Source organism: Nematolebias whitei, chromosome 16, assembly GCF_014905685.2.
Source record: "Nematolebias whitei isolate Nwh7 chromosome 16, NemWhi1, whole genome shotgun sequence".
Classification (NCBI taxonomy): domain Eukaryota; kingdom Metazoa; phylum Chordata; class Actinopteri; order Cyprinodontiformes; family Rivulidae; genus Nematolebias; species Nematolebias whitei.
Genome location: NC_056513.1, coordinates 14,784,261 through 14,810,427, shown reverse-complemented (window position 1 = coordinate 14,810,427; position 26,167 = coordinate 14,784,261). Strand labels below are relative to the sequence as shown.

The 26,167-nt window shown below is 40.5% G+C and overlaps 1 protein-coding gene across 1 annotated transcript; it reads left to right on the top strand.

The window, feature by feature from the left end:
* On the top strand, nt 1-24,621 carry fam193a (family with sequence similarity 193 member A). The gene is made up of 23 exons (XM_037689714.1): nt 1-381; nt 1,905-1,979; nt 3,193-3,435; nt 7,493-7,653; nt 7,974-8,141; nt 8,287-8,533; nt 8,700-8,824; nt 9,285-9,432; nt 9,547-9,621; nt 9,710-9,784; nt 9,875-9,987; nt 12,626-12,868; nt 12,982-13,138; nt 13,327-13,473; nt 14,965-15,243; nt 15,794-16,016; nt 16,110-16,463; nt 17,619-17,901; nt 18,019-18,205; nt 19,587-19,826; nt 19,930-20,809; nt 21,134-21,215; nt 23,952-24,621. Exons 1-23 carry the CDS (start codon nt 172-174, stop codon nt 24,043-24,045), a joined length of 4,809 nt encoding a protein of 1,602 aa, XP_037545642.1. The 5' UTR covers nt 1-171; the 3' UTR covers nt 24,046-24,621.
* The last annotated feature ends 1,546 nt before the right edge of the window (nt 24,622-26,167 follow it).

The following is a 26,167-nucleotide window of genomic DNA, read 5'->3' as shown; positions in this document are numbered from 1 at the left end:
AGAAGCCATATTGAAATCTATGAAGTCGGCTTACACTTTGATGGGACTCCGACGATTTGGGAGTCTTTAAATCGCTCTGCCAGATTTAAACCAACGCTATTGTACCAGACATTCCGCTTAAGACTATATCAGCACTGGGAAACAAGTTGTCTCGTCTCTTTAGCGGAAAACATGAGTCCAACGGATGCTAAACGCGGAGCTAAACGCAGGAAGAACAAGCGGGGCGGTGGCAGTAGCTGCAGTGCTGTCTGCAACAGTAGTGGCAAGGCCGGGGTAGTCCCGGCCTTAGGAACAGCAACACCTGAATCTGTGGTCAGTTTTTTAACATCTGGGAATACAGGCAACGGGAACATGGGGTCCACCACAGGAATTAACGGAGAGGTAAGAACGTTAATCGGTGGATGTCAGGAACTGGAGTGTTATCAGCCACATCTGAGTTGGGCCCAACTGATGCGAGAAAAAGCAGCCAGCTAAGTAATAAATATAAAGTAGCGTACAGTTATATGCCATAATTACATTTTATTGTAGCCATTATGTTTGAGAATCAAATACATTGTTAGAAACTAGTACAGTAATAGTTATACTAGTTTTAATGTATAGACAAATCGCCGTAAACATTAAGCTAATGTTCTTGACCGAACAGTGGGTCTGCACCATTTACACGCCACTGTGCTGTGCGCCGAGTAGGCGGGGTTTGCAACTCAGGTCAGCGTGTTAACCCGGCGGCCATACGTCGGATGTTTATCTCAGATCTAGCAGTGACAGCGCCGTACATCATCGTCGATCATTCGGCTTGTAAAAATGAGAGTTAATGTAATCAAAGTCCGTTTTATTTTATGAATTTCAAGTTGCACATTAACCATCTGATTATTTTCGTATATTTTCTTTTTTTATTTCCATCTTTATGTCTTCAACTGTTAAAAGTAAACTTACATTACTTCAACAATGTTTTAATCTTGATTAAAATCAATTTCTCTCCATTAACAAAAGAAGACTTTGCCGCTTGTCACCATTTCTAACCGGGTCGTCCGCCGATGGATATATAAGGAGCGGATCCTTCGTTAGCTAAAGTTAAAAGATCGCGGTTGTATTGACAGCCGTTTGGGCGCCAGGAAATATTATTATAAGATAATACATACAGTGCAGGTGGAAATTACGTCGGAGAAGCCGAGATTATTCTGGAGTATCGTTCGGCTCAGCACAGGTGGATAATAAACTGCCGTTTCTCAGCTAAACGTTAATGCTAGCAAATGCTAACAACTTTAGCTTTGTCCGGTTTGTTTCCTTCATGCTAATCACCCGCTTCTTTTTACTTGTGTCAAATTGAACATAGTGATGTTTTCTATAGCAACAATTAAACCAATATACTTTGTTTTGTTATTTAAGGAAACTTTTACCTAGTTGTATTAAGTAAACAGTAAAATTGTGACTCGCACTGGACCCTCAGGGCTATGTTTTAACACTATTATTATTAGCACAACGTTAGTAATTAGTTTAGCTATAATCATTACACTTTTTAGAAATGTAACCAACTTTCATCTGGGTTTTGTGCGAGGTAAAGAACTTCTATGTGACTTAAGACAAGACAAGTTAATGTGTTTATTATGGTTATTTCTCACTCCGACAATTATTTTATTGTTTTCATTGGACTAAATGTGATATTTTTCTCCCTACAGCTGTAAATAGACGTTTAAGGATGCCTTTTTGACATTAAAATACATTCTTGTCAAAACAAACACATTGGCAGACAATCCAACTTGTATTCAAAGCCAAGTAGTTGGCTTGGATTTTGGAATCAGTCCAACAGACATAATTTTTACAATATTAACTTTGTGAAATTAATCAGCTACAGGAGTGTCACGTGGTGAGCTAGATGTACACACTGAATTGTTTGTGTCCCGCAGGTCAAAGTGAACAACAACGTTACTCCACAGTTTAAGGAAGGCCCAGTAAACGTTGACTTCTCTGGAGTCCTTCAGGTAAATTTACACCAGCTCCATATCTAAGTTTTGAGGCTGGTGAATGCATAAAGTAGTTTAAAAAAATAAAAACATCCGAGGTAGATTAGTAAAGTCTCTGTTGAACTTTAGATTACTTTTAGCTCACATGCACACAATGGTGAACTTATTTAAATATGTGAAGAAACTACCCTGTAAAACCTTTCAAATGAACCCAAGATTCTTATTCTGACAGCTTAGATAGCACTTTACCCCTTTGCAGTTTTCCTGTGTGCAGGTATGAGTATGTAATTAGCTCTACCTTTATCATTCACTTGGCTGCAGCTGCTCAGACACTACTGATCATTTTGATAAATTGGCTCATGTTTCAGATGAAAATTACCTTTAAATAATATTTAAGATTACAGTTTTTATGATGTTAATAAGTTGAAAGCAGAAAGATGTGAATTGTGTACTATTCTGTTTTGGTTGTATTGAAATATACAATTTAATTATTTGTGTTTTGAACTCATTCAGTCAGTGTTTCCTGTTTCATTTTTTGCAGTATTTTAAATTTATAGAATAAGCTTGTAATAATGTAGAGTTCAAACAGAATTCTGATTTGTGGTGGTTCTGTCAGACTGCAATGCTTCAGTAGGAGCGTATGAATATGGGTAACCCTCAAATATGTAGTTTCCTAAAAACAACCTGCAGTCTTATAAATGTTTTGAGATGATTGTAAAACAACTTTCTAGAAACCTCAGCCAGCCAGTACTGATGCGTGTGTTGTGGGTTTTATTTAGTGAAACGTAATTGTGTGGTTGTTGGTTTTTTTTTTTTGTGCATTTATAACTAAATGACAATGCTGTTTATAACAAAGAAACTTTAATATCTTTAATAGTGTGGAACTGGTTTGTTTACCCAGCTGCTTGTACCTGGTGTTCAGTTGGTCACACAGAAGTTAAAGTGGGATATGCTCAGTGACCTAGTGCAGAATCTGATCATTCTAGAAACTGATTTTCAGAAATGTAAAAATTATTAAAATTCGGAAAAAATATTTGAGAAAGCAGCATAAACATAAATTGCTGCTCAAGTTAAAATAACTGAAACCGTTCTCTGTATTTTATGAACACAGCTTATACTTCTTTTATCTCATTGCTTTATTTAAAAAATATTCCAACCACATTTCTGCACAATTGTACATCTTTTCATGGATATTTTCCCCCATCTTCTTCCACTTGTGCACCAACCTCAGACTCCGTTCACGTTCGGCCTGAACCAGCGAGCGCCCTACACAGCCGGCGATTGCTGCCTTCTGTGTCGATGCGAGCGTAAGGACTGCATGGTGTCTTCAGAGGCAGGCGTCCTGGGTCAGAACGGTACGGCACAGCCCACCAACTCAGCCAGTGCCCTCCAGCTGCCTTTGTGGGTATGCTCAGACTGTAGACTCACAGTGGAGAAGGAAGATAGACGTTCGACTCTGGAGCAGTCGTTAGGGGTGAGTCAGCTTTATTTAAAGCGTTTTGTAATGGTTAACTGTGATGTGGTGACAACCAAACTTTGTTTTTGAAGAGAAAAAGCTACATCTGTGTTCTTCAAATTTCTGCGTAGTTATCTTTCCCATTTAACAAATCAAATAATAATCAGTTATTGGATCACATTATTGAGTCATATTTTAAAAACCTTGAAACATTCAACAAAGCGATATAAAGCATGCCTAGCAATTTTTTGTTGTTGTTAAATATTCAATTCAATTTATTTCTATACAACAATGACATGTTTAGCCGTATGTCGGCTTTCAACCACTGGGCATCCAGGTGGTGCTCTGAAAACGACGTAGGATTTGGAGACAGCTGGAGTGCATTTTGGGGGGAAACCCGGTCTGATGCGGAGAGATTGAATCCATCCCGACTTAAAAGGAGCAGCACTTCTCTCTAGAAACTTAGCTGATTTAGTTGGATTGTTGAGTTAAAGGGTCAGTCTAGAAATTAGTCCAGGAAACAGAGATGTAGTCTTCCACACTTTTCTGCTGCTTCTTCATTACCCACCCCAAACCCCACTGAAACGGTGCCAACTTGCCCATGGCTCAAATCAAATAAACCAAAAATCAGCTCTAAAAATATAAACCATAAAAATATTATTAAAATAAACACAACTACTTTACCAGAACAAAAGAATAAAATCATTAAATGTGGACTATTGAACATCAGATCTCTTTCTTCCAAATCCGTTAGTTAATGACCTGATAACTGATCATCATACTGATTTATTCTGTCTGACAGAAACCTGGCTACTACAGGAAGATTTTGTTAGTATAAATGAATCCACTCCACCTAATTATTTAAATTTTCATGTTCTTAGAACAACTGGTCGAGGCGGAGATATAGCTTTTATTTTTCAGTCGGGAATATTACTACTAAACCAATGAGTAGTTATAATACTTTTGCGTTACTGTCTCTAAGTCTGTCCCATCCTAAATGGAAAACGGAATGGCCACTCTCACTAGTTATATATTGTCCACCAGGTTCCTATGCTCCGTTTTTTTCTGAATTCTCAGATTTCTTAAATGACTTACTACTAAATACTGATAAAGTCATAATAATGGGTGGTTTCAATCTTCATGTAGATGTTGAAAGTGATAGCTCAAGCATAGCCTTTAAAATCTTAGAGTCAATTGGTTTTACCCAAAACACCCACTCACTTTCATCATCACACCCTTGACCTTGTTCTGGCCTATGGCATGGAGATTAATAACAGTACTGTTTCCTCAAAGTCCTGTTGTGTCTGACCATTTTTAAATTACATTTGAGTTTACATTAAATGACTACAGTCACTAAGAGCTAATTTCACCTTAGCAAGTGCTTATCAGAAAACGCTGTAACCAAATTTAAAGATTCACTTCCATCGTTTTCCTCTGTTTTGCAGAGTAATACATCAGAGACAGTGATTTAAATCATCTAGTTGATAATTTTACAACTACTTTCACTGTTTCCCCTAGATAACTTGCCATGGCGGGACACTCATCTCACCTGTGATTTTGGACAAAAACACGTCCTGAGCTGTGCAACGCCCTGTTTATACCGACAATTTTGAGAGGGGGAAGAGAAGAGACACAGTCGCACGCTGTTTGCATCAACAGTTTTACAGTTTTGGAACAGGGCAGAGGAGAGAGACATACACATCTCAGCTGCACACTCTGTCTGTACTGACAGGTTTTTTTGGGGGAGGGGGAGAGACAGACACGAGCCGTGCGCTGTTTGTACCGACAGTTTTCGAGTGGTGGGGGGTGTCAGCGTGAGGGTTCTGCATGAGGGAAGAGGCTGCCTTTAGCTTTTTAGCTAGTGCACCTGTATTGCGAGCTGCTAGTTTAGTGTTCCGTCAGAGCCGACAGGTGGTTGGTGGGGGGTTCGTAGACAGGGCGCTCGGCTCTGTTGACAGGGCAGTGCGCCCTGCTTGTATAATGGTAGGGGAAACACTGACTTTGCAAACTTCACTCGATAAAGCTGCTCCGCTAAAAAAGAAAGTAATCAATCAGAGGAGATTAGCTCCTTGGTTCAATTCTGAGTTACATACTTTAAAACAGACGTCTAGAAAGCTAGAAAGAAAATGGCGCTCCACTAACGTTGAGGAATCTTGCGTATCCTGGAGAGATAGCCTGCTAACGTACAAAAAAAGCACTCTGTAAAGCTAGAACTTTACATAATTAATTTTTAATTGATGAGAATAAAATTAACCCCAGGTTCATTTTCAGTACCATAGCTAGTCTAATGAAAAATCCTATCTCTGTTGATTCATGTATCCCTACAACTATAAGCAGTGATGACTTCATGAGATTCTTTATTAATAAAATTGTTTCAATTAGGGACAAAATTCAACATTCCTAGTATTGCCTCTGGTTCTGTGTCAGATGAGACAACTTTAAAAATGTCACTAGAACCTGATTTATGTTTGGACAGTTTTTGTCCTGTTGAGCTCTCTGAATTGTCAAAAATAATTGCTTCATCCAAACCAACATGTCTGCTAGATCCCATCCCAACCAGACTATTTAAATATGTATTTCCCTTAATTAATAACCACGTCTAGGATCTGCTTAATTTGTCTCTAATAAACGGTTACATACCACAGAGCTCTAAGATTGCTATAATTAAACCTTTACTTAAAAAACATAACCTTGACTCAGGAATCCTAGCCAATTATAAACCTATATCTAATCTAACTTTCATCTTAAAAAATTCTAGAGAAAATAGTTGCTGATCAGTTACGTGATCATCTGCAAAGAAATAATCAGTTTGAAGAGTTTCAGTCAGGTTTTAGAGCTCACCACAGCACTGGATCTGCACTGGTGAAAGTTACTAATGATATTCTCGTGACCTCTGACAATGGACAGTTGTCTACACTGGTCCTGTTAGACCTCAGTGCTGCATTTGATACAGTTGATTACAATACTCTATCTAGCAATATAATAAGCTACTGCTTTATTAATCTCGTGGCGCCACCTCTCACTGTTCCTCTCATAAGGCACAGCACGGCTAAATGAGTTTTGTACCGTGGTTTGTTTCAGGGAAGGAGGCTGAAGTCTGTCGGACCTGCAGCTGCAGTACATACAGGCTTCATATTCCACTGTTTTTATGGTGAAAAATATTTTGTAGTTCCGACCTTTTATCAGGACTTGTTTTCGGCATTGTCTACAGAAATCATTTTTCTCCCTCTCATCTGACAATTTAAATCCAAACCATCTCCGAAAGAACAGCCATTGTTTTTCTTTTTGCTCAACAGCAGCTAAGCTGCTTTTCATATCTCCCGTGTTTACTTGTGCTAAACGTCTCCCGCCCACCTCCTGGAGAAGCAAGAAGTGGGGAGAGCATGGCTGAGGGGCTGGGTTTGTATTGAAGGAGGGGGCAGCGTGAGAGAAAGAAGACAACAGGAAGATTTCCAAGCATAACACAACATCGTTTTATACTGATATAGTCTCAACTTTAAATCACAAAAAAAATCTAGATATTTTTAAAATATTGAGATATCGCCCAGCTCTACCCATCACGTTAGTATTGATACGGTCCAACAACAACATAATGTTTCTATGGATTCTCCATCATCCAGGACATAGGAAATTAAACAAAGACAAAGCAACTGAACTTTTGTTCTGTAGCTGAAGACGTGGAGTTCAAAGATTTTCAACTGCATGGAGTTGTTATCATTATTAATACTTGGATCGATCTGCTTACCCCTACGTCACTGACATAAAAGTCGGATAAAACGTGACGTGTCTGTTCAGACTAAGGTCGCATTGAAAACCATTAGGTATGTATCTGATTCAGACCACATATGAAAAAGAACTGGGATGGATTTGAAAAAAATCTGATATGCCACGTTCAGACTGTCATGCAAAAATCCAATATGAGTCGCACAGAGGCAAAATAATTGGATTTGGGCCACATTTGCTTGCACTATGAGCATAGCCTAAATTTCTTTAAAATCTTTTGGACTTTTATCTGGATTAAAATGAAGAAAAATAAATAAATCTTTTCAATCTGCTGTTCTGATGTAACCCACAGAGCCAGGACTTCCTGTTGCATATGCCTGTTGGTAGTAGAACCCTGTCCCAGGAGGCAGCCACAGTGAACAGACTGACTGCTGCGCCGCTCCCTACTCCAGGCCTCAATGCACAACTGCCTCCAGATGCAGTTTGCAGCTGTGATGCCTGCAACGAGAGAGGGTCAGTAAAAACTTAATATGTTGGAGGTAATTTATATCAAATGAAATAGGACGACTTTTGGTGTGTTTTTATAAGACCACAAGCATGCATGTTAGGCTAATTGTTAACTAAATTGTCCCTAGGTGTGAGTGAGAGTGTGAATGGTTGTTTGTCTATGTGTACCTGTGATGGACTCGCAACCTGTTCAGGGTGGACCCCGCCTCTCACACAGTGATTGCTGGATATGGGCACCAGTGACCCCCGCCAACCGAAAAGGAAGAAGCGATTGAAGATAATGGATGGATTGTTTTTATAAACTTGTTCATTTATGAAAATGCCAGGGATGTCTCTGTCGAGTCGGAGAGGGAGTCGCAGCAGCTGCAGAACCACTGGTCAGAGGTTCGCTACCTGGTGCGTTGCATCTATCGTCAGACAGGAACGCCACTTGCAGATGACCAAGACCAGCCCCTGGAGAGAGACCGAGAGAGCATGAAGGAACTGGTGGACAGGTGTGTTTGTCCACTAGAGGGCTCTCTATTGTAGTAAAAGCCTTGTGTTGCTATTCAATCATTGACCAAAGTTACTATTAGATAACCTTTCCAAAAAACAAAAAAAAATAGCACTTTTTATTCTGTATGTATTTTTCTCCTGTAGACTTTGCGTAAAAGATCCGTATCAGCTTTACCAACGGCTGGAACAGCAGGCTCGAGAATATGTCTTGGAAATGAAGGTGCGGTTACTGAAGCACCTTTCTGCCGGTTCTAAGACTGCAGGAACACCGGGGACTGTGGCTGCAGCCCAGGGTCCTCCTCAGGCCCACCAGTTCATATCGCTGCTGCTGGAGGAGTACAGTGCTCTCTGTCAAGCTGCACGCACCATCAGCAGTTTCCTGCTCACCCTGGTTAGTTTACCTGGTTTATGGTGTCACAATTAATTTGGTAACCAACAGATTTTTTTGGGGGGGGGGGGGAAATAAGATCTTTGGTTCATTTATTTACAAGTTTTCTGTTATTGTTCATCCACATAATTTCTATGCCTCTCTAATGCACATTTTAAATCCGTTCCAGGAGAACGAGCACCTCCAGAAATTTCAGGTGACGTGGGAGCTGCACAACAAGCACCTTTTTGAAAGTCTGGTTTTCTGTGAACCAGTCTTACACAACAGTTTACCAGCACTAATTGCACAGCTGAGGTAAGACTTTTGTTTATGTATGAAATTAAACATCATATTAGGTTTTGTACAGCCCTAGAAAATAATTCCCATTTTCCTTTATTGATTTAAAAACCAGCAAGTTAATAGAAAAATGTGGGTCAGACAAAAACTTCAAGTAATGTATAAAAATAAATAATTTTTGGTTGTTTTGGAGAAAGTTTAGTTATTTGTGAGCATGAAAACAATTTTTGCAAAAAAAAAAAAAAATGTTTTAACCCGGCAAAGATTAAATTATATGACTTGTTTTTGTCAGCCCAAAATAAACTAACCAGAATGTTATTTGATTTTGTTTTTTTCTTTTAATCGATGTAATTAGAATGTCTAGATAATTTATATAGATAAAGATAAAAGTAAACACCCAAAGGTATTTTACACTACGCAGGTGTCCTTAGTATTGAGTGTAATTATGTTTTTTATTAATATTGTAATGTAATTCCAGACACGGTACAGCCTCTCATGATTCATATAATGAAGACATGTACCGGACTCTGTTGGAAAGCTACCAGCAGCTGGAGCAGGAGATGGTTTCTGTGGCTGCTCAATGGCAGGAGTGTGAGAAAAGAATTGATGACTACGTGGACGAACAGGTAAGCACACAGAAGCTGAAACGGTTAAATAAATAAGATGTTTATTTACGCAAATTTATAAATACAAGGAATACTTTAGGACTGTATTTTTCTTTCTTTTTTTTTTTTTTGAAGTTGCTTTTTAAGGTGGAGGGTCAGAGTCTTAACAACCAAAGAACAGAGGCACACAAATCCTTGGTTAGCAAAAATGTAAGGCTTGAAAATTAAACATTTGTGTTTTTCTGCTGGTTTTTAAGTTTGTAAATGTTTGTTGCTCTGATTATCTGCTCATATCAAGACTTTGACAACAAAGCAGCGAATGCTGAAGGAGGACTGGGAGTTCTTTAAGCAGAGAAGATTTATAGAAGAACAGGTATGCTGCCGGAGTACAAAGTAGTCGTATTGGATTTGAATTTGCATTTTTGTACTTCAAAGCATTGTTTAAAAAAAATTATTTTTTTAGATACCCAACATTAAAAAGACCACCGCTGGAGATAACAATTTTACAGACACAATGAGGATGCTCTCGTCTCGTCTTAGTATTTCAGACTGTCCGAACTGTAATTACAGAAGAAGGTAGGTTTACAGCTGGTATGGTGATGTAATTGACTGGTCTGTTCTGTCATGTTCAGTGCATTAACATCCAAACGATAAAACCCTGTTGAACTATGAACTTCTTTTAATGTTTAAAAGAAAACCTCTTAGTTTATGTTGTGACTGTTCCTAATATATATATTAAATATGGACAACAGTCACATTTTGATCAAATTCTAATTAGAATATTTACACCCCATGCAAATATACACCAACACAAACGTTTTAATTTTCCAGCAGGTTGGAATTGATATTTCATAATTCAGTCATAACTGAAAACTCTGACTGGACTTTCCACTTTGTAACAATTGTTTTCAGTCACTATTCATTTAGTTTCTAAAATAAAAGTTTGCCAACACAGAACAGGGGTCGACATACCGTATTTTCCGCCGTACATGTCACACCTCCCTATAAGTCGCATCAGTCCAAATATGTCTAATAAAGTGGAAAAATCCATAAATAAGTCGCTTCACCGTATAAGTCGCATCTATTATGTACCGTTGACAAGTCGCGTTTGTTACGCGTCACCGCTGACGACCCAGAAATGTGGGCCAGTGTTGTGCCAAAAATCGATTGGCTGCCAAATGGAGACCGTGGGAGCGTGCACGGAAGGACTTTAACGATAATTTAATAAGGTTAACACTTAAAAACAATTGTTTGCTCGACATTATAACAAAGGTGTGTCTCAGTTGAAGTTTTACTTAATAAATGCACTTCAATGGTCAAATTAGCTGCATTTCGCCGGGGTGGTGCAGTAAAATGAAACTGATTTGACGGGTGCTCCAGGTGAGCTGGATGAAGGCGGCAGGCTGTGGCAAGCCGATTGTGTCATTAATAGCCACTTTTACCTATTACATGACACAACGGCATGCCATGCTACTCGAGTGCCATCTAGCGGCTGAAGATGGTAGCGATCCATATTTTCAGTCAGAATGAATGAAAACGTCATATCTCAGTCAAAAATTGGTTTATAAATATTGGAAAAAATCCATTAAAACGCTGCTTAAGCTATAAGTCACAGGGCATGCAAATTATGCAACAAAACATGACTTATAGGCCAAAAATGCGGTAATCCATTTGTCTGAGTCTACTTGTTTTTTTTCTTTGACGACCAGATCTCGCCTTGAGGTTGACCAGTTGGACAACCAAGTGAAATAAACACAAATTAATTTTCTCCGTCGTCGTGACAGATTTCCTTCATTGGTAAAAATGAACGGGGTCAAAAACGTGTGTTTTTGTTGTGGTCTTGTTAAAGCAGTCCAATTTAATGAACCAGGGATTAAACTGATGCTGCTCTCTGTAAATAAAAAGAAGCAGAGCCACAGTTTGACCCAATCAGAGCAGAACAGGGCGGGTCCTGCTGTCTGACACATGACAGGTGTGTGCAGTGTTCCCAACTTGGAGACAGACTGCAGGTGAGAGCACCAATCAGTGTTTCCTGGACTATTTTCTTAGAAGGACACCCTGCTGCTCTAAACGAAGGTGATGATATGTACCAAATTATTAAACGTCTACGTATTAAACATGTGTTCATGTGTGACCAATTCATGGCAGTCAGGGGAGATACCAGAACTGATACATGGCCTCCGACCTCCCCACGGCTTTTCTGTCTAAAATCTAACTTTGTATAAAACGTTAATAATGTGTTCGGAGCGTCGTCGTCATCGTACAGACATGTGCAACTTGTGCGTGTGACTGAACTTCTGGTCATTAAGGAGACCAGAAGAGACACAAACAGGCCGAGTGTTCTCTGCAGGAACATGCTCAGCCTGTTTGTGTCTCTCACGATGAGAGCCAGCGTCTTTGCCTCAATAACCTCTAGGTTAGAAAAACATTCAGTTAAAAGATTTTTTTCTGTTTTAATCTCTGCCTTAAATGCATTGGGAGTGCTTCTCTTTCAAAGTCTGATGATGAGGAGAACGACGAAGTTCCACTTTAGCAGCTCCTTAAAGAGGCTGCTACTCAGCAGCTTAAAAATTCCAAGCAGTCCACAAGATGGCGGACTGAGAACATTTGTTTAAAGTAAACTATATAATACAATATACTTGATCATTTATATTTTTCCTGAGATTTGTTGCCTTCTTGCGGACAACCAGATTCTGTCAAGACAATTTCCTTATGTCAGCCCCTGCTGAAAGTCAGAATTTTATTTAGTTTTGAAACATCTGTGTTATTATCCATCCATCCATTTTCTTTACCCACTTATTCCATTTTGGGTCACGGGGGTCGCTGGTGCCCATGTCCAGCAATCACTGTGCGACGGGCGGGGTACACCCTAGATGGGTCGCAAGTCCATCACAGGGCCACACAGAGACAAACGAGACAAACAACCATTCACTCTCTCACTCACACCTAGGGACAATTTAGAGTTACCAATCAGCCTAACATGCATGTTTTTGGACTGTGGGAGGAAACCAGAGTACCCGGAGAAAACCCACGCATGCACGGAGAGAACATGCAAACTCCACCCAGAAAGGCCCCTGGACCGGAGTTTGAACCAGGGACCTGCTTGCTGAGAGGCAGCAGCTCTACCAGTTGCGCCACCGTGCTGCCCACATCTGTGTTATTATATTTTGCAAAATGTAAATGTCAAGAGAAAAAAAATTGTTTTTCCCATCAGGTGCACATGTGATGACTGCAGTCTGTCCCACATTCTAACATGTGGAATCATGGACTCTCCCATTGCTGAGGACCTCCACGTCAAGCAGCCTTTGCAGGGGGAGCCCCCTCGGGACTACCTACCAGAGGTGCACCCCCCCAGTCTGTCCTCAGGTAGTTCAGCGTCTGGTTCAAACTCCAGTTCTCCCATTACAATCCAGCAGCATCCAAGGCTCATTTTGTCTGAAGGGGAAGTCAGCACTTTGTAAGTCAGCTACTCACCTTCTGTGTGCACACATTCTAAACTGTATCATAAACTCAGTTTTATTTTGAAATTACCGTTCCCTTTAACCTGATCCCTCATTTCTCTCCTGATAGTATCAGTGATTACGAAGAAGTGCCTGTATTCTCCAGTAAGTTTGGGAACATTTACCCTTTAAACAGTTACGAAGACAACAGCGTTGTGACAGCTTCTGTGAACGGACTTCATAATAACATCAACGGAAAGGGTGGAAATATGACACTGAAGGGAGGGGTGAGTTATCAGCTTTAGAAAATTGCCCAAAGATTACTGTAGTTGTGAATTTCCCTGCTGAGTCTCTAGATGATGAAATCGATGCACGTGTGTTAGTAGGTGACTGGTAGTTAGGGAAATGCACAGCACTCCACCCATTTCCTAAGTCAACCTTTTTTTGTTTTTGTTCTACTTTTGTTCTGGCCCAGTCTCCTCACATTACCAGCAGCAGTAGTTCATCAGAGGGTGACGAAGAGGAAGCTAATGGGGAGGCCAGTGGGGAGCCCCCTGGGAAGCAGGAAGAGCTTTCCCTGGGAAAGACCAACAGCCCTCCACCCTCTTATAACCACCAACAGGTATTAAAACACTATGAGTAAAGTTTCTTTGGCCCATGAGCTCAGAGTAATTTAAAGGAATAATTCAGGTACTTTGCGATGGGGCTCTGTGGAAGGGTTATGAACAAATATCAACAATATAGCTCTTTGAGCAAACTCATCTTGGAGAAATGGATTGATTTTGATCAAATTGACAAGTTTATGACCAGTACAAGAGGGACCAATAACAAAGTAGATTAAAACCAAATCAAAACAGCTTTATTCTAAAAAAAAAAAAAAGTAATATTTAGTTGTTGTGAGGGACCAAGCCAGTCAAGCATGAGGACACAGTAGTAGGTTTTCAAATGAAATGGGTTTTATTCCCCAAAATAACAAAATGCAAACTAATTTGTTACAGGGCCCTTAAGAGGTCAAATGAAGAAAAACCAGACTCAAGCCAAAATCATGGATTAACCTAACAAACTCTCAAACTAACTGCTCAAGACAAAATAAACTGACCTGTTACACAACAACAAAGGGGACTTAAATATCTGGCTGCTCAGACCAGACTAACACACTTGGAAAGAGGGAAAAGAAACATCCACTCACAAATTTAACAAACAACTAAACACAAACCGTTAGCTTAAGAATTAACTTAAAAAGCTAATGACTAAACATAAGATTAACTAAAGAAACGATCACAAATCAAAAGCACTTATACAAGAATTAGAATAAAAGAGACTTCATGGTTCTCTTCCACCACCCACACACACACACCCATGGTGGAGCTCCACGTATCAACCGATCAGTCAATCTGGGATTAGAGTGTGCCAGTCAGAGTCCATGGTTCAAAGGAGAGAGCGAAACCAACACATTAAGTTTGACAGAATCAAATATTGTCAAACAAATAAAAATATCAACAAAGCTTATACACATACACCTACATGTAGTGTGCTGCAATGTGTGGAATATATACTGGTATGTACACAATTTTGTTCCACCACATGTACCACATGTGGTGTGTATGATGAATAAATCTAATTGAATCCTTAATTGCACCGAAATTGATGGTAATTTTCAAAGAGGGGTGCCACCTAGCTAGGTATATCATAATTTTGCTGAAATCTGTATTATGAAATAAACTGGTGCAAAGGTAAAACATTGTTCGTCGTGACATTTTTAAAATCAATGTCTTAATTACACAGCAGAAATCCACTGTGTCCGTGACCTTTCTCAAACTTGCTGTTAGCTTGTCAATTCTGGTCAGAAATAACTCACTTCCCCAGAAATATTTTTTCCCTCAAAGAGCTGTCTACAACTTATAATTGTTCCACAGAACCCCACTTCCAAAAATTTGAGCTATCCTTGTAGTTTTGTCGTTGTCCTTGGTGATTGTGGTAGTGAATGCAAGGCTTTAGTGTTTTTGTGGTTTAGCACTCCATATTTGTTGAAACTATTACTCTCTTACACTGTATATGAAAGTTAAACAAAACTGTCAAAGATTAAGTAGTTTGCTTTGGATTATACCTTCAGGTAGAACAAGTCCAGCATGCCTGCGAGTGCCATGTGTGCAACCAGGACGCCAGCTCCTCCACCCTGGGCCCTGCCACATGTCTGCCCCCCAGTGGGCTTCATGCTGTGCCTCCCCCTGTTGTTGGACACCAGTTCTTCACAGACACCAAGGCTCCCCCTGCACACCCTGCCTTTCACCTCTACCCACACATTCACGGTCACCTGCCCTTGCACAACTTCTCCCGTCCCCTGCTCCACCCAACACTCTACCCACCCAGCCCTCCTCTCACACACAACAAGGTGAGGAGGATTCGGACTTGTAAATGGTTTTCTTCCTAAATAGCACTGGTGTAAAATATAAACTAGAAGAGTTACTTTAAAGGGAGTTAAATTATTTTCTTTATCAGTGGGGAATTTGTTTAATGTTCCAGAAACAAAGCTAAGCTTGGGTGTACAGTAGTCCCTTGTTTATCGCCCCCACGTTGCTCTCTGCCAGCGCTCTCAGCCACGCCCACTTCTCCGCTGCAGGAGGAAGCTTCTCCTGCAGCTGTGGATTTAAAATGTATTTAAAATAAAAATTCCATGCCATTTGTGCAGCTCATCCATCAATCAGCCAATAGAGTGTGTCATGTCCAATCTTACTTTGAAAAACCGCTATGGAGCGAGTCCGCAAAAAACGAACTGCGAAGTAGCGAGGGACTACTGTATTCTAGTTTCACTTGCTGTCATTGTAAGTTCTTTGTCTGCCACAAGGGGACAGCCTGAACCTCTTTTTAGGAAAATCCAAAGGCAACTCAAATTTTAATGCTCAAACCTGTTACTGTAATCCCTTCATTTTTTTCCCCTTTAGCCTCTGTCCCTGAACCCTACATCAAACCACTCAGCGGCCAAGCAGCCGGCTCTCAGCTCACCGTTGCCAGATCATGCGTACCAGAACTGCTGTGGTGGTACAAGTGAAGCAAGTGACTGTAATAGCTCACTGCAGTGCCTCTCTCTAAAGTTTGAAAATCTGTGGGATGCTGTAGTGATGAAGAGCTTGAATTCCTCTATGTTGTTGCCCGAATGCCTGCCAGGTGAGCCACCTGGCTACAGTAGAAGACAATTATCTCAATATGTCAACACTAGTTAAATAATCCATTTCCTTTTATTTATGTAATAATCAACAGGTGACATGCTTGGACCACCTCTCCCTGATGTGCCCCTCCCCCCAACATCCTCCACTGGCTCCCAGTTAGAGCACAATTCGCTGTCCATGCCTCTATCCACATCCTCCTCCTCATCGTTGTCATCCTCTTTATCGTCATCGTCATCAACATGCTCCTCTTCAGAAGCCAAAGAGCCGAAGAAGACTGGCGCCAAGAAAAAGTGTCTCTACAATTTTCAGGATGCCTTCTTAGAGACCAACCGTGTAGTGATGGCCACCTCCGCTGCTACATCATCCGTGTCCTGCACCGCCACCACTGTCCAGTCAAGTAATAACCCACCCATCCACCTTGCATCTAAAAGACCCAACTCGATAGGTAATATAGGAAGTAGGAGTAGTGGTTAGGTTTGTACTGAAACTGAAGCTATTTTTTTTTTTTTTTTTTTTTTTGAGTTTTTGATCGCCACAGTTATTTCTTGTGTAGTTGCTTATTTTTAAACTTATTTTAAACTCATTAAAGTGAATTGTATACTTGAAGAATAACATTGCATGCTAATAGTTAATGGCCTGTCTTGGGCTCTATAATCATTCAATTATGAATATAAAGAAAGCCAGAGGCTTGTTTACCATGTTTCTGTTCAGTCTTATTGGTCTACAAAACAGTTACTGTTGGTAAATGTGGCCTTAAACTCAGCCAGTTCCAACCAAACAAATTGTCAATTAGACAAAGTGAAATCTTGTTTTAAGATTGTTTCATAATTATTTAATTCTACAGCACAAATTAATTCATTCACATCTTCACCCCGTTCAATAAATGAAGGAGTCACACACGTGTGTTTTATCTTAGAGTTCATGTTACTCTGACTGAGCTCTTAAACAGATGAATTTAGTTACCCAGTTACTGGGTCTGATCCTGTATATTCGTTCCCTCATAAATAAAAACAGGTTACATTTGTTATCATAAACATGATTTATGTCCTATGGAATGACAGCCATCCTGATGGAATATAACAAACTGCATACATCCGTCAGTCTTAATCTTGGACAAATGTAATTAGTTAATTTGGTGCATATAGCAGAATTGTCCTCTTTTCGGTGAAATCAAATGTAACAAAAAAAATAGTAATGGAATAGTAATTTCGTCAGACTGTTATAAAAGCGCATGTACAACTGTAGTCTTTTTTTATACCTCCATTAATCTGATTTTAACAGGTTGTACCCATCAACTCTGATACATTTTAATTTCAGAAATCTTTTTAAAGTTAATATATTTGTTTAACCTTTTTTGTGCAAATGTCAATTTAGTTCATTAAATTTTAGGCACTCCAACACTTTGTAAGTGGCAAACCTGTGAAGTGATGCCAGTTCTTCAGTACAAATACAAAATATTCAGTGATAGGTTTGTTGACTAAAGAGTGGATGGACTCTGTTTAAACTTTAGGTAGAAGTATAACATGGTCAGATATGCATTTATGATTGCCACACAGATTTTAGATTAATAAAGTCTAAACGTGCATCTTGTCTTGTCTAGATGATGTATTTCACAGTTTAGGTAAAGAGGACCACAGACAACCCACTTCAGCCGCCCCTAAAAATGGTTCCACGGGACTGACTTCTCTCCCGCTGCTCACGAGCCCTGCTTTACCCCCCGCACCCACTTCACACCTCCCCATAGCTGGTTCTCAGCCCTTTCCAAAGATGGCTGTTCAGGATCCAGACTTTGTGGAGGCTCATCAGGGTCTGTGCCTCCCACCTGCAGAACCTCCAGCCCCTTCAATGGATGGTCCTGCCAGCGCCCCACCTAGTGTCTGCAGGTAAATTCACTAACTTTGTCATATTTATGAGGAACATGGGCTTTGCTGTCATAATACAGAAGAATGAAAACTCCCAGAATTTATAGCAGGTTGATTTGAAACCTGATCTTTTGTCAGTGACCCCGACTGTGAAGGCCATCGCTGTGAAGGAAACGGGTCGTATGAGCCCCAGCCTTATGACGGAGAGGAGAGTCAAGATGAGGACAGCTGCTCCGAGCACAGCTCCTCCACCTCTACTTCAACCAATCAGAAGGAAGGAAAATACTGCGACTGCTGCTACTGCGAATTCTTTGGACACGGAGGGGTAAGATGTAATCATGCAAATTTTGATTGTTTTCAACAAAACGTTAAATATACCATATTTTCCGCCGTACACGTCGCACCGCCTTATTTTTTCATTTTTCATTTACTCTTTATTTATCCAGGTAGTCTCATTGAGCCACAAGAACTCATTTTCAAGAGAGACCTGTTTAGGGAGCAGATGGGCGTTAAGGACCTTGCTCATGGGCCCAGGGTGGAGCGAATGAGGGTGGGGGCAAGTGTAGGTGCTTCACCTACCCCACCCACATTTTTGATGTTGTCGGTACCGGGGCGTGAACCGGCGATCTTCTGATCACAGGCCCACCTTCTCTAACCTCTGCGCCACCACTCCCCCAGTTATAAGTTGCATCAGTCCAAATATGTCTAATAAAGTGGAAAAATCCATAAATAAGTCGCTTCGCCAAACACGTCGCATCTATTATGCGTCACCGCTGATGCATGGCGTTTGTTATGTGCCACCACTGACAACCCGAAAATGTGGGCCGGTGTTGTGCCAAAAATCGATTGGCTGCCAAATGGCAGCCGCAGGAGCGTGCACAGGAGGACTTAACAAGAATTTAACAAGATTAACACTTAAAAACAATTTGTTTGCTCAAAATTATAGTAAAGGTGTGTCTCAGTTGAACTTTTCCTTAATAAATGCACTTTGATAGTCAAATCAGCTGCATTTTCAAAAATATTTGCTGCCTCGGTGCTCCCGGGAGCGCGCTCTGAGGGAGTAAATCAGGAAGGAGGAACGCTGTGCAATTCTTCGAAATTTAACAAGATAAGCACCTAAAACAATTGTTTGTTTGCTCCATGTTGTAGCAAAGGTGCGTCTCAGTTGAACTTTTACTTAATAAATGCACTTTAATGATCAAATTAGCTGCATTTCGCCAGGGCGGCGCAGTGAAAATGAAACTGATTTGATGGTTGCTCCAGGCGAGCTGGGCAAAGGTGGCAGTCTTTGGCAAGCCGATTGTGTCATTAATAACCACTTTTACCTATTACATGTCACAACGGCATGCCATACTGCTCGAGTGCCATCTAGTGGCTGAAAATGGTAGTGTTCAATATTTTCAGTCAGAATGAATGAAAACGGTCATATGTCAGCCAAAATTTGGTTTATAAATATGGGAGAAAATCCATAAATATGTCGCTGCGGCATATAAGTCGCAGGGCATGCAAATTATGCAAAAAAAAGACTTATAGGGCGAAAAATATGGTAAACTGTTAGCTAAATTTATTTAAAGAATCTTACATTTTATTTCTGCTTTATTCTGTTTTTGTCTATAAGTAAAACCAACTTAAGCATGGAGTTTCCTTTTACGTAATAATTAATGTGCTTAATTCACTCTGACTGATGGTCTGTGTTGTATTTTCAGCCCCCAGCTGCTCCTACCAGTCGTAATTATGCAGAGATGCGAGAGAAGCTACGGTTGCGTTTGACAAAACGCAAGGAGGAACAACCGAAGCGCGAAGAGCAGCAGCCAGTGATCGAAAGAGATGTAGGGGTGGAGGACCACAGGCGGGTGGAGGACCTTTTGCAGTTTATTAACAGTGCTGACAATAAACCGTCTACCAGTTCCAAGGCAGCCAAACGAGCCAGGCATAAACAAAAGAAGGTAACCGATCAGTTTGGCACAGGAAGACACTTTGCACACGTCACAATTTATTTCTGTTTCAAAGAGATGCTCTTACTGATTATGAATGAATCTGTGTTTTTAGCTGGAAGAGAAGGCTCGTTTGGAGGCTGAGGCCCGTGAAAGGGAGGAGCAACAGTTGTTGGAAGAGCAACGACAGCGGCAGGAAGAGGAAGAGGCAGCACTTCAAAAGGAACTGCTACGGCTGCAGGAGCTGCAGCAGCATCGTGCTGCCAAGAAGAAAAAGAAGGAGAAAGCAAATGAAAACACAGCTCCCCCTCAAAACAACCCACAACCTCTCAAACAGACAGCTCAGAACGTCTTGGATAACCTTCACAATGGGAGGTCACGGCTGCTTCAAACACTTATTCGCCTCCCTGACCGGAGGGAACCCAAACTGAACCCCTTGTCCCAGCCCAACTCACAGCACAGCTCAACATACCCTGCTGCAAAGGCTGTTTCTAACGAGACCAACATCCCAAACACCACAGGTCCCCTCCACAATGGCACATCTCCCGTTGAAGTTAACAGTAAAGCTAAATCCAAGCAGTCAGGAAAGGTCGTTACGACCGAGCCTGCTGTAAAAATTGTCCCAGAGTTAGCGAAAAGCTCTGGGACAACAAAGACTTTTAATGGCATCGCTCCCACCACTTCAACAGATGCCAAATTATCACGAATCGGACATGCTGAGACCGCAGCTTCTCTCCCAGCCACTGAATTGTGCAGGGAAGAGAGAAGTAATACCAGATGTAGCAGTGAGAAAAGGCAGCAGCAACAACCCCTTACCCAAATAAAAGAAAACAGGACAAGCCCTCTTGTGTCAAACTCTTCTCCCTCTCCCCCCTCAACTTCTCAGACTGAGACCCAGCAGAATGGCAAACCCCCCGGTGCAGAATCACCACAGCCCAAGAGCAAGGCTAAGAAAAGCAAGAAAAAGAAGGGGGACAAGATGAACACATCTATAGGTAAGGTTAAGTTTCAATGAGGAAATGCTGATAGTGAAACGATAGATATTAAGAACGTTTGACTTAAAATCACCTGACTAAATTCAAGCTGAACTGGCTAACATTAAACCTGCTCTGTCTTTGGGAAGCCACAGTAAGGTTAGTGATTATTTCTGCTGTGCAGACTGCTGTTCTCATTTCTACTGACTGCTATCATCACGTACATTAAGCAGCTGGAGTAGAACAAAGGCAAAGAATTTCAACTTGAATTCAAGTAACATAAAAAAATGACAACTAAATGGTAACTATCCAACTTAATATATTTGATCTGTTTTATTCTTTTAGATGATGTATTCTTGCCCAAAGACATTGATCTAGATAGCACTGAAATGGATGAGACTGAGAGGGAGGTGGAGTATTTCAAAAGGTACGTATGTTAAGATGATGCTGATGAAATTTAAAAACATGCTTCCTCTCCCTGTTGACCTTAAATGTTACTAAAAGGATAGTCTGGTAAATTTTTGAAGTGATATTCTGTCAAATGCATAACAATATTTAGTACTTTAACAGCCATGACATCAGTCATTGAGGGTGCAAGTCTTCAACCAGGCTAGGTTAATGGATAACCAAAGGAGTGCAAGTTTTATATTGTTTTTCACGCTTATAAAACTTTCTCAAAAAGGACATACCAGTGTGAAAGAATGCTACATTAACTAAAAATAAGTGTTCTACACTTTCGCATGACACTGTTTTAGTTTATTGCTGTCTCCCAACAGAAAAACGTCTGTGTTGTTACGCAGATTCATTCAACCTTTATTTATACAGGTTAGTCTCACTGAGTCACAAGGACTCATTTTCAAGAAAGACTTGTTTTTAACTAAACCACAGATATGGTACACACAATCATAAAATGCATATAAAATGAAAAGTAAATTAAAAAATATTGATATAAAACAAAATAAAAACAAGCTACAATATGAAACGGTAAAATACTAAAAACAGGAACATGTCTGCATTGATTGCATTGAACTTAAAAATTGTTTATAATCCCTTAGAGTGGTTAAAGTCGACAGATCAGATCTTTTTGTAAGATATTCCAGGAAACAGGAGCAGAGTAGGGGAAGGCTCTTTTGCCTAATTCAGTCTGCACTGAGGGCACGCTGCAGGTAATAATGTCCTGAGAGCGCACGCTGTAGCTGCACTCACGCAGTGACATGTATGAGGAGACGTATGAAGGCAGCAGACCAAGAAGTGATTTAAAGATGAAAATGTACCAGTGTGAGAGTCTATGTGAAGTTAATGGTGACCAGTTAACCAGTGAATAGAGTGCAGTGATGGGTACGGTACTTGCAACCAGTTGTGAATCTTTGCGCACCGTGATAGACAGCATCCAACATCTGCAAGGTGCTTACAGGAGCATTCAGGTAAACCCAATGCATTGATCGCAATCTACCGGTCGATCGCAATGGCATAAAAAAAATAAACGTTTGCATCCTCACTATAATATTTGTAACTTGAATGACATACAGGGCAGCCAGTCTGAGGCCCACTACGTGAAACAGCAGTCTTTCTGCTGTTGTTCGGCCGTTCATTTACTCTACAACAGCCCTCATTACAGACCCCCCCCCCCCCCACACACACACACACAAGGAGGTGTGAAATGTTCCTCAAGTGTAAAGCTGTACATGTGTACTACAGGTGGCTGCTATCAGAAGTTTTTCTGCGCTAACAACAGTTATAATAAATGACGGGGAGCAGTGCTTTTGTGCTTCTCACCTTTTTCAGCATGTAGGAGCACAACTAATAAAATCCAGGGTCCAAAGAGACGTCTGTGGATTCATCAGTTTGGACATAACTGTGATCATGCAGACGCTGCATGCACAATGAATGCAGCTGAGCCCGACTTCAGGGTTGCCAGATAACTTTAAAAAGTCTTATTTAACCCCTCCTTTTCTGTGCACATGTTCAACAAACACAACACACCTCGCCTTAGAATATCTTTACTCAGCACATTTGACAGTTTAGGTCAAAATACTATCATTTTAAAGCGACAGTACTACAGTTAATAATTTCTTATCTGGCAACCTGATTGATATGGAAACTGTTTTTGTGTAAATCTGCTCTTTTTTTTGTTTGATACTGATACCCCCAATAAATATTGAAAAAACTTTTAACATTTCCAGAGGTTGTTCTCGTGTAAATCAGAGTCAGAGTTTTTTTGTCGTTCAACAACATGTGGTACATGTGGTGGAATGGAATTATGTACACAGAGTCCCAGTTACATCCAACAATAAAATGTAAAAGAAAAACAGTAATAAGATCTAAAATGTGAACTAAGAAAAACATCAACTAAAAATACGCTAAGCACTAATAGCATAAAAACATTACGGCGAACAGCAGCACGAACATGAGTCTGCGTGAGCAAATGAGCACGAATGAACACAGCAACATGAAACCGATCAGTCAAATGGGGCCTTATAGCAGGTAGATCACTTTGACTTGGTCATTTTAAAAGTAGCTCGCATGCTGAAAAAGTGTGGGCACTCCTGTTGTAAATAAAGTCACCGTAGTCAATGGGTGGAAGGAAAGTGGCAGTACAAGGCGTTTCCTAGCATTCAGAGTTAAAGAGCATGCGCCGAGCATACACCCATGGTGCTGAGAGTTCAGTGAACTCTGCTGATCAGGTGGACTGATTATATTCTGCAGCTTCAGCATACACAATCTGTGCTTACATCTGTGCTCCGCGCACACACATTCACATAATAACACAAGTGTTCAATTGAGAAAACAACAAACTGAAACTGTCACGCAAAAGTTTAGAGGTTTAATATTAGCCGGTGTGGTGTTCTTTTACATTGGCATGACGTTTTTGAGAAATTATGTGTGCGTGCATTCTACACTTGTCAAAGTTGAGATTTATTTCCCAATGTACGCATGTTGCACTTAGTTATAAAAACACACCAACAAATTACTGGTCCAAGTAGGTGGAGAATATAAACAGTTATTAATCATTTATTCATCAACTGAGCATATATACTGTATATACACTCACCAAAGAATTAAAAACACAGAAAAAAATTAAACTTCTTTCCAAGAATAATTATTATTGTAGTACTGTTGATGTGTTACGTAATATATCTTTTATTTTATGTTTGTCTCTTAGATTTTGCTTGGACTCTGCCCGTCAGACCCGTCAGCGCCTTTCTATCAACTGGTCGAACTTCAGCTTGAAGAAAGCTACATTCGCTGCACATTGAGGGCGTTGGCAACTATGGGAACACAAATCAGTACCTTAACAGCTATACAAACCCACCTCCAACCCCTCCATCCCTGTCCTGTGACATGCACCTCACACACTTCTTCTCCAGCTGTGCCCAGGTCACACCCACGCTGCCTTGCTTTGTCCTTGTCGCTGTGTGGTAACAACACACATCTGGACTGATCCACCTGCAGAAATCAATATTAAATATTATGGGGAAAAAAGAATCACAAAATTCTATTGGTCATTGATTAATTTCCTTTGCGTGCTCGTGTGCTTTTAGTCATAAGTTTCTTTTGACTGAACTAGCCATGGTCTGAAACTGTTTTCTCAAACTGGCTTTACCTGTAGTCAAAAGATGTTTTATCATGTCTGGATGGATTTCTTAAAAAAAAAATAATAATAATGGAAATAAGGAAATGAGAAATATCAGAAATTAAAGCTGTATTTGAGATACTGTGCTTACGATCCTATTGTTCCTAGCGTGACGTCTAGTCCAAATGATTGACAGAGGAATAAGCTTGGTCTACTGGTTTCCAACTCCCCTTCGCCCCCACCACCTCCACCCTGTTTCACAGAAAGAACGGAGGAAGCTGTAATACTTGACAATTGTCTCTTTGTTTTGTTTTTAAGTTCTGTTTAACAAACTGTTGAGTAAAAGTGTATCAGTTACAATTTATTTTGTTTTTCTTTATTTTTACATGTAGCCGACTTGTATCAGAATACATTCAGAATTGAAAAGAAGAATAGTGCTCACTATTGGTCTGTTATAGAGTGTATATTGTATTAACACTGAAGCCAAAGTGGCTACTTTTAACATATTGTTAAGTAATATTAAATCTTCTTTCTTTTTTGAAAGATGGAATACAGTAGTACGGCAGGCTTATGTGTCTTGTGTCACATCTTGTTTTCTGCACACAAAACTGTCAAATGGTAGTTAAAACATAAATAGTGCAGTTGTTCATGAAAGGCATGCTAGTAATTTGTTAGTTTTGAGAACTGATCTCATTTGTGTATGAATGCAGTTTTAGCGCAATGAAGGAAAACGGGGAAACTGCTAGCCTGGTTTTGTTCAAAGCTTATAAAATTTGCCATCTAGTTGTTAAGAGTTAGTTGGCTTGTATGTCAAACCACTTGTATTTACTGTATACTCTTCTTTAGAGCAGTAAAATGCATACAGATGGCTTTATTTGTACTATTGGTAGGATTTTTGTAGCCTCCACTGGTTTCTAGCTGCTAACTGGCTTTACATTTATTTCTAGTTGTATGAGAATAGTTTCCCACCATAGTTTGTTTTGTCTTCGTTAACGGCGAAACTTTAGGACTACAAATTAAATTCCCATTTTTTAGAAAGGGGGACTGAAGAGTTTTCCATCGTGGGATTACACTTCTTACCCTCCCTGGTGAAATTTGCTCCAGGGTATTGGAAGAGAGTCTCCAACCAATGGTCGACTCTGATTCAGGAGCAGCAGTGTGGCTTCAGACCAGATCTTCACCCTTGCAGAGCTGCTAAGGGGGTCATGGGGGTTTGCCTCCAATCTACATGTGTTCTGTGGACCTGGAAAAGGCTTATGAAAGTTCTCCAAAGCATTCTGTGGCGTGCGCTGCAGAAGAATGGGGTTCCATGGTTTAAGCGCTATCTGGTCCCCATGAAACTAAAGTAGGAGCTTTGTCCATTCTTGGCACAAAGTTGAGCTCGTTTTCAGCGCAGGTTGGACTCGGCTCATTCTGTCCTTCGTCTCCCGTTCATTTTGTGATGTTCATGAACATCATGTCATGGGGCAGCTGTGGAGAGGAGGGTGTCTGACTTGGGGGCCTCAAATTGAGAGGGTCTTGTCTCTGCTTTATGCAGATGTTCTCTTGGGGGTCAAAACCTGAAGTGTGCACTGGGGCGGTTTGCAGCCAACTGTGGAATGACTGGGATGAGAGTCAACACCTTTAAGTCCGAGGCTGTGGTTCTCGACTGGAAATTGGTGGAATGCCCCTGGATTTGAGGAAGTCTTTTCCTTAGGTGAAGGAGTTTAAGTATCTTGGGTGTCACGTCACTGTAATCAAATTACGTATGGGTATAAACGATTGACAGATTGTCTTGTTAATGGTAGGATGGAGCAGGAGATGGA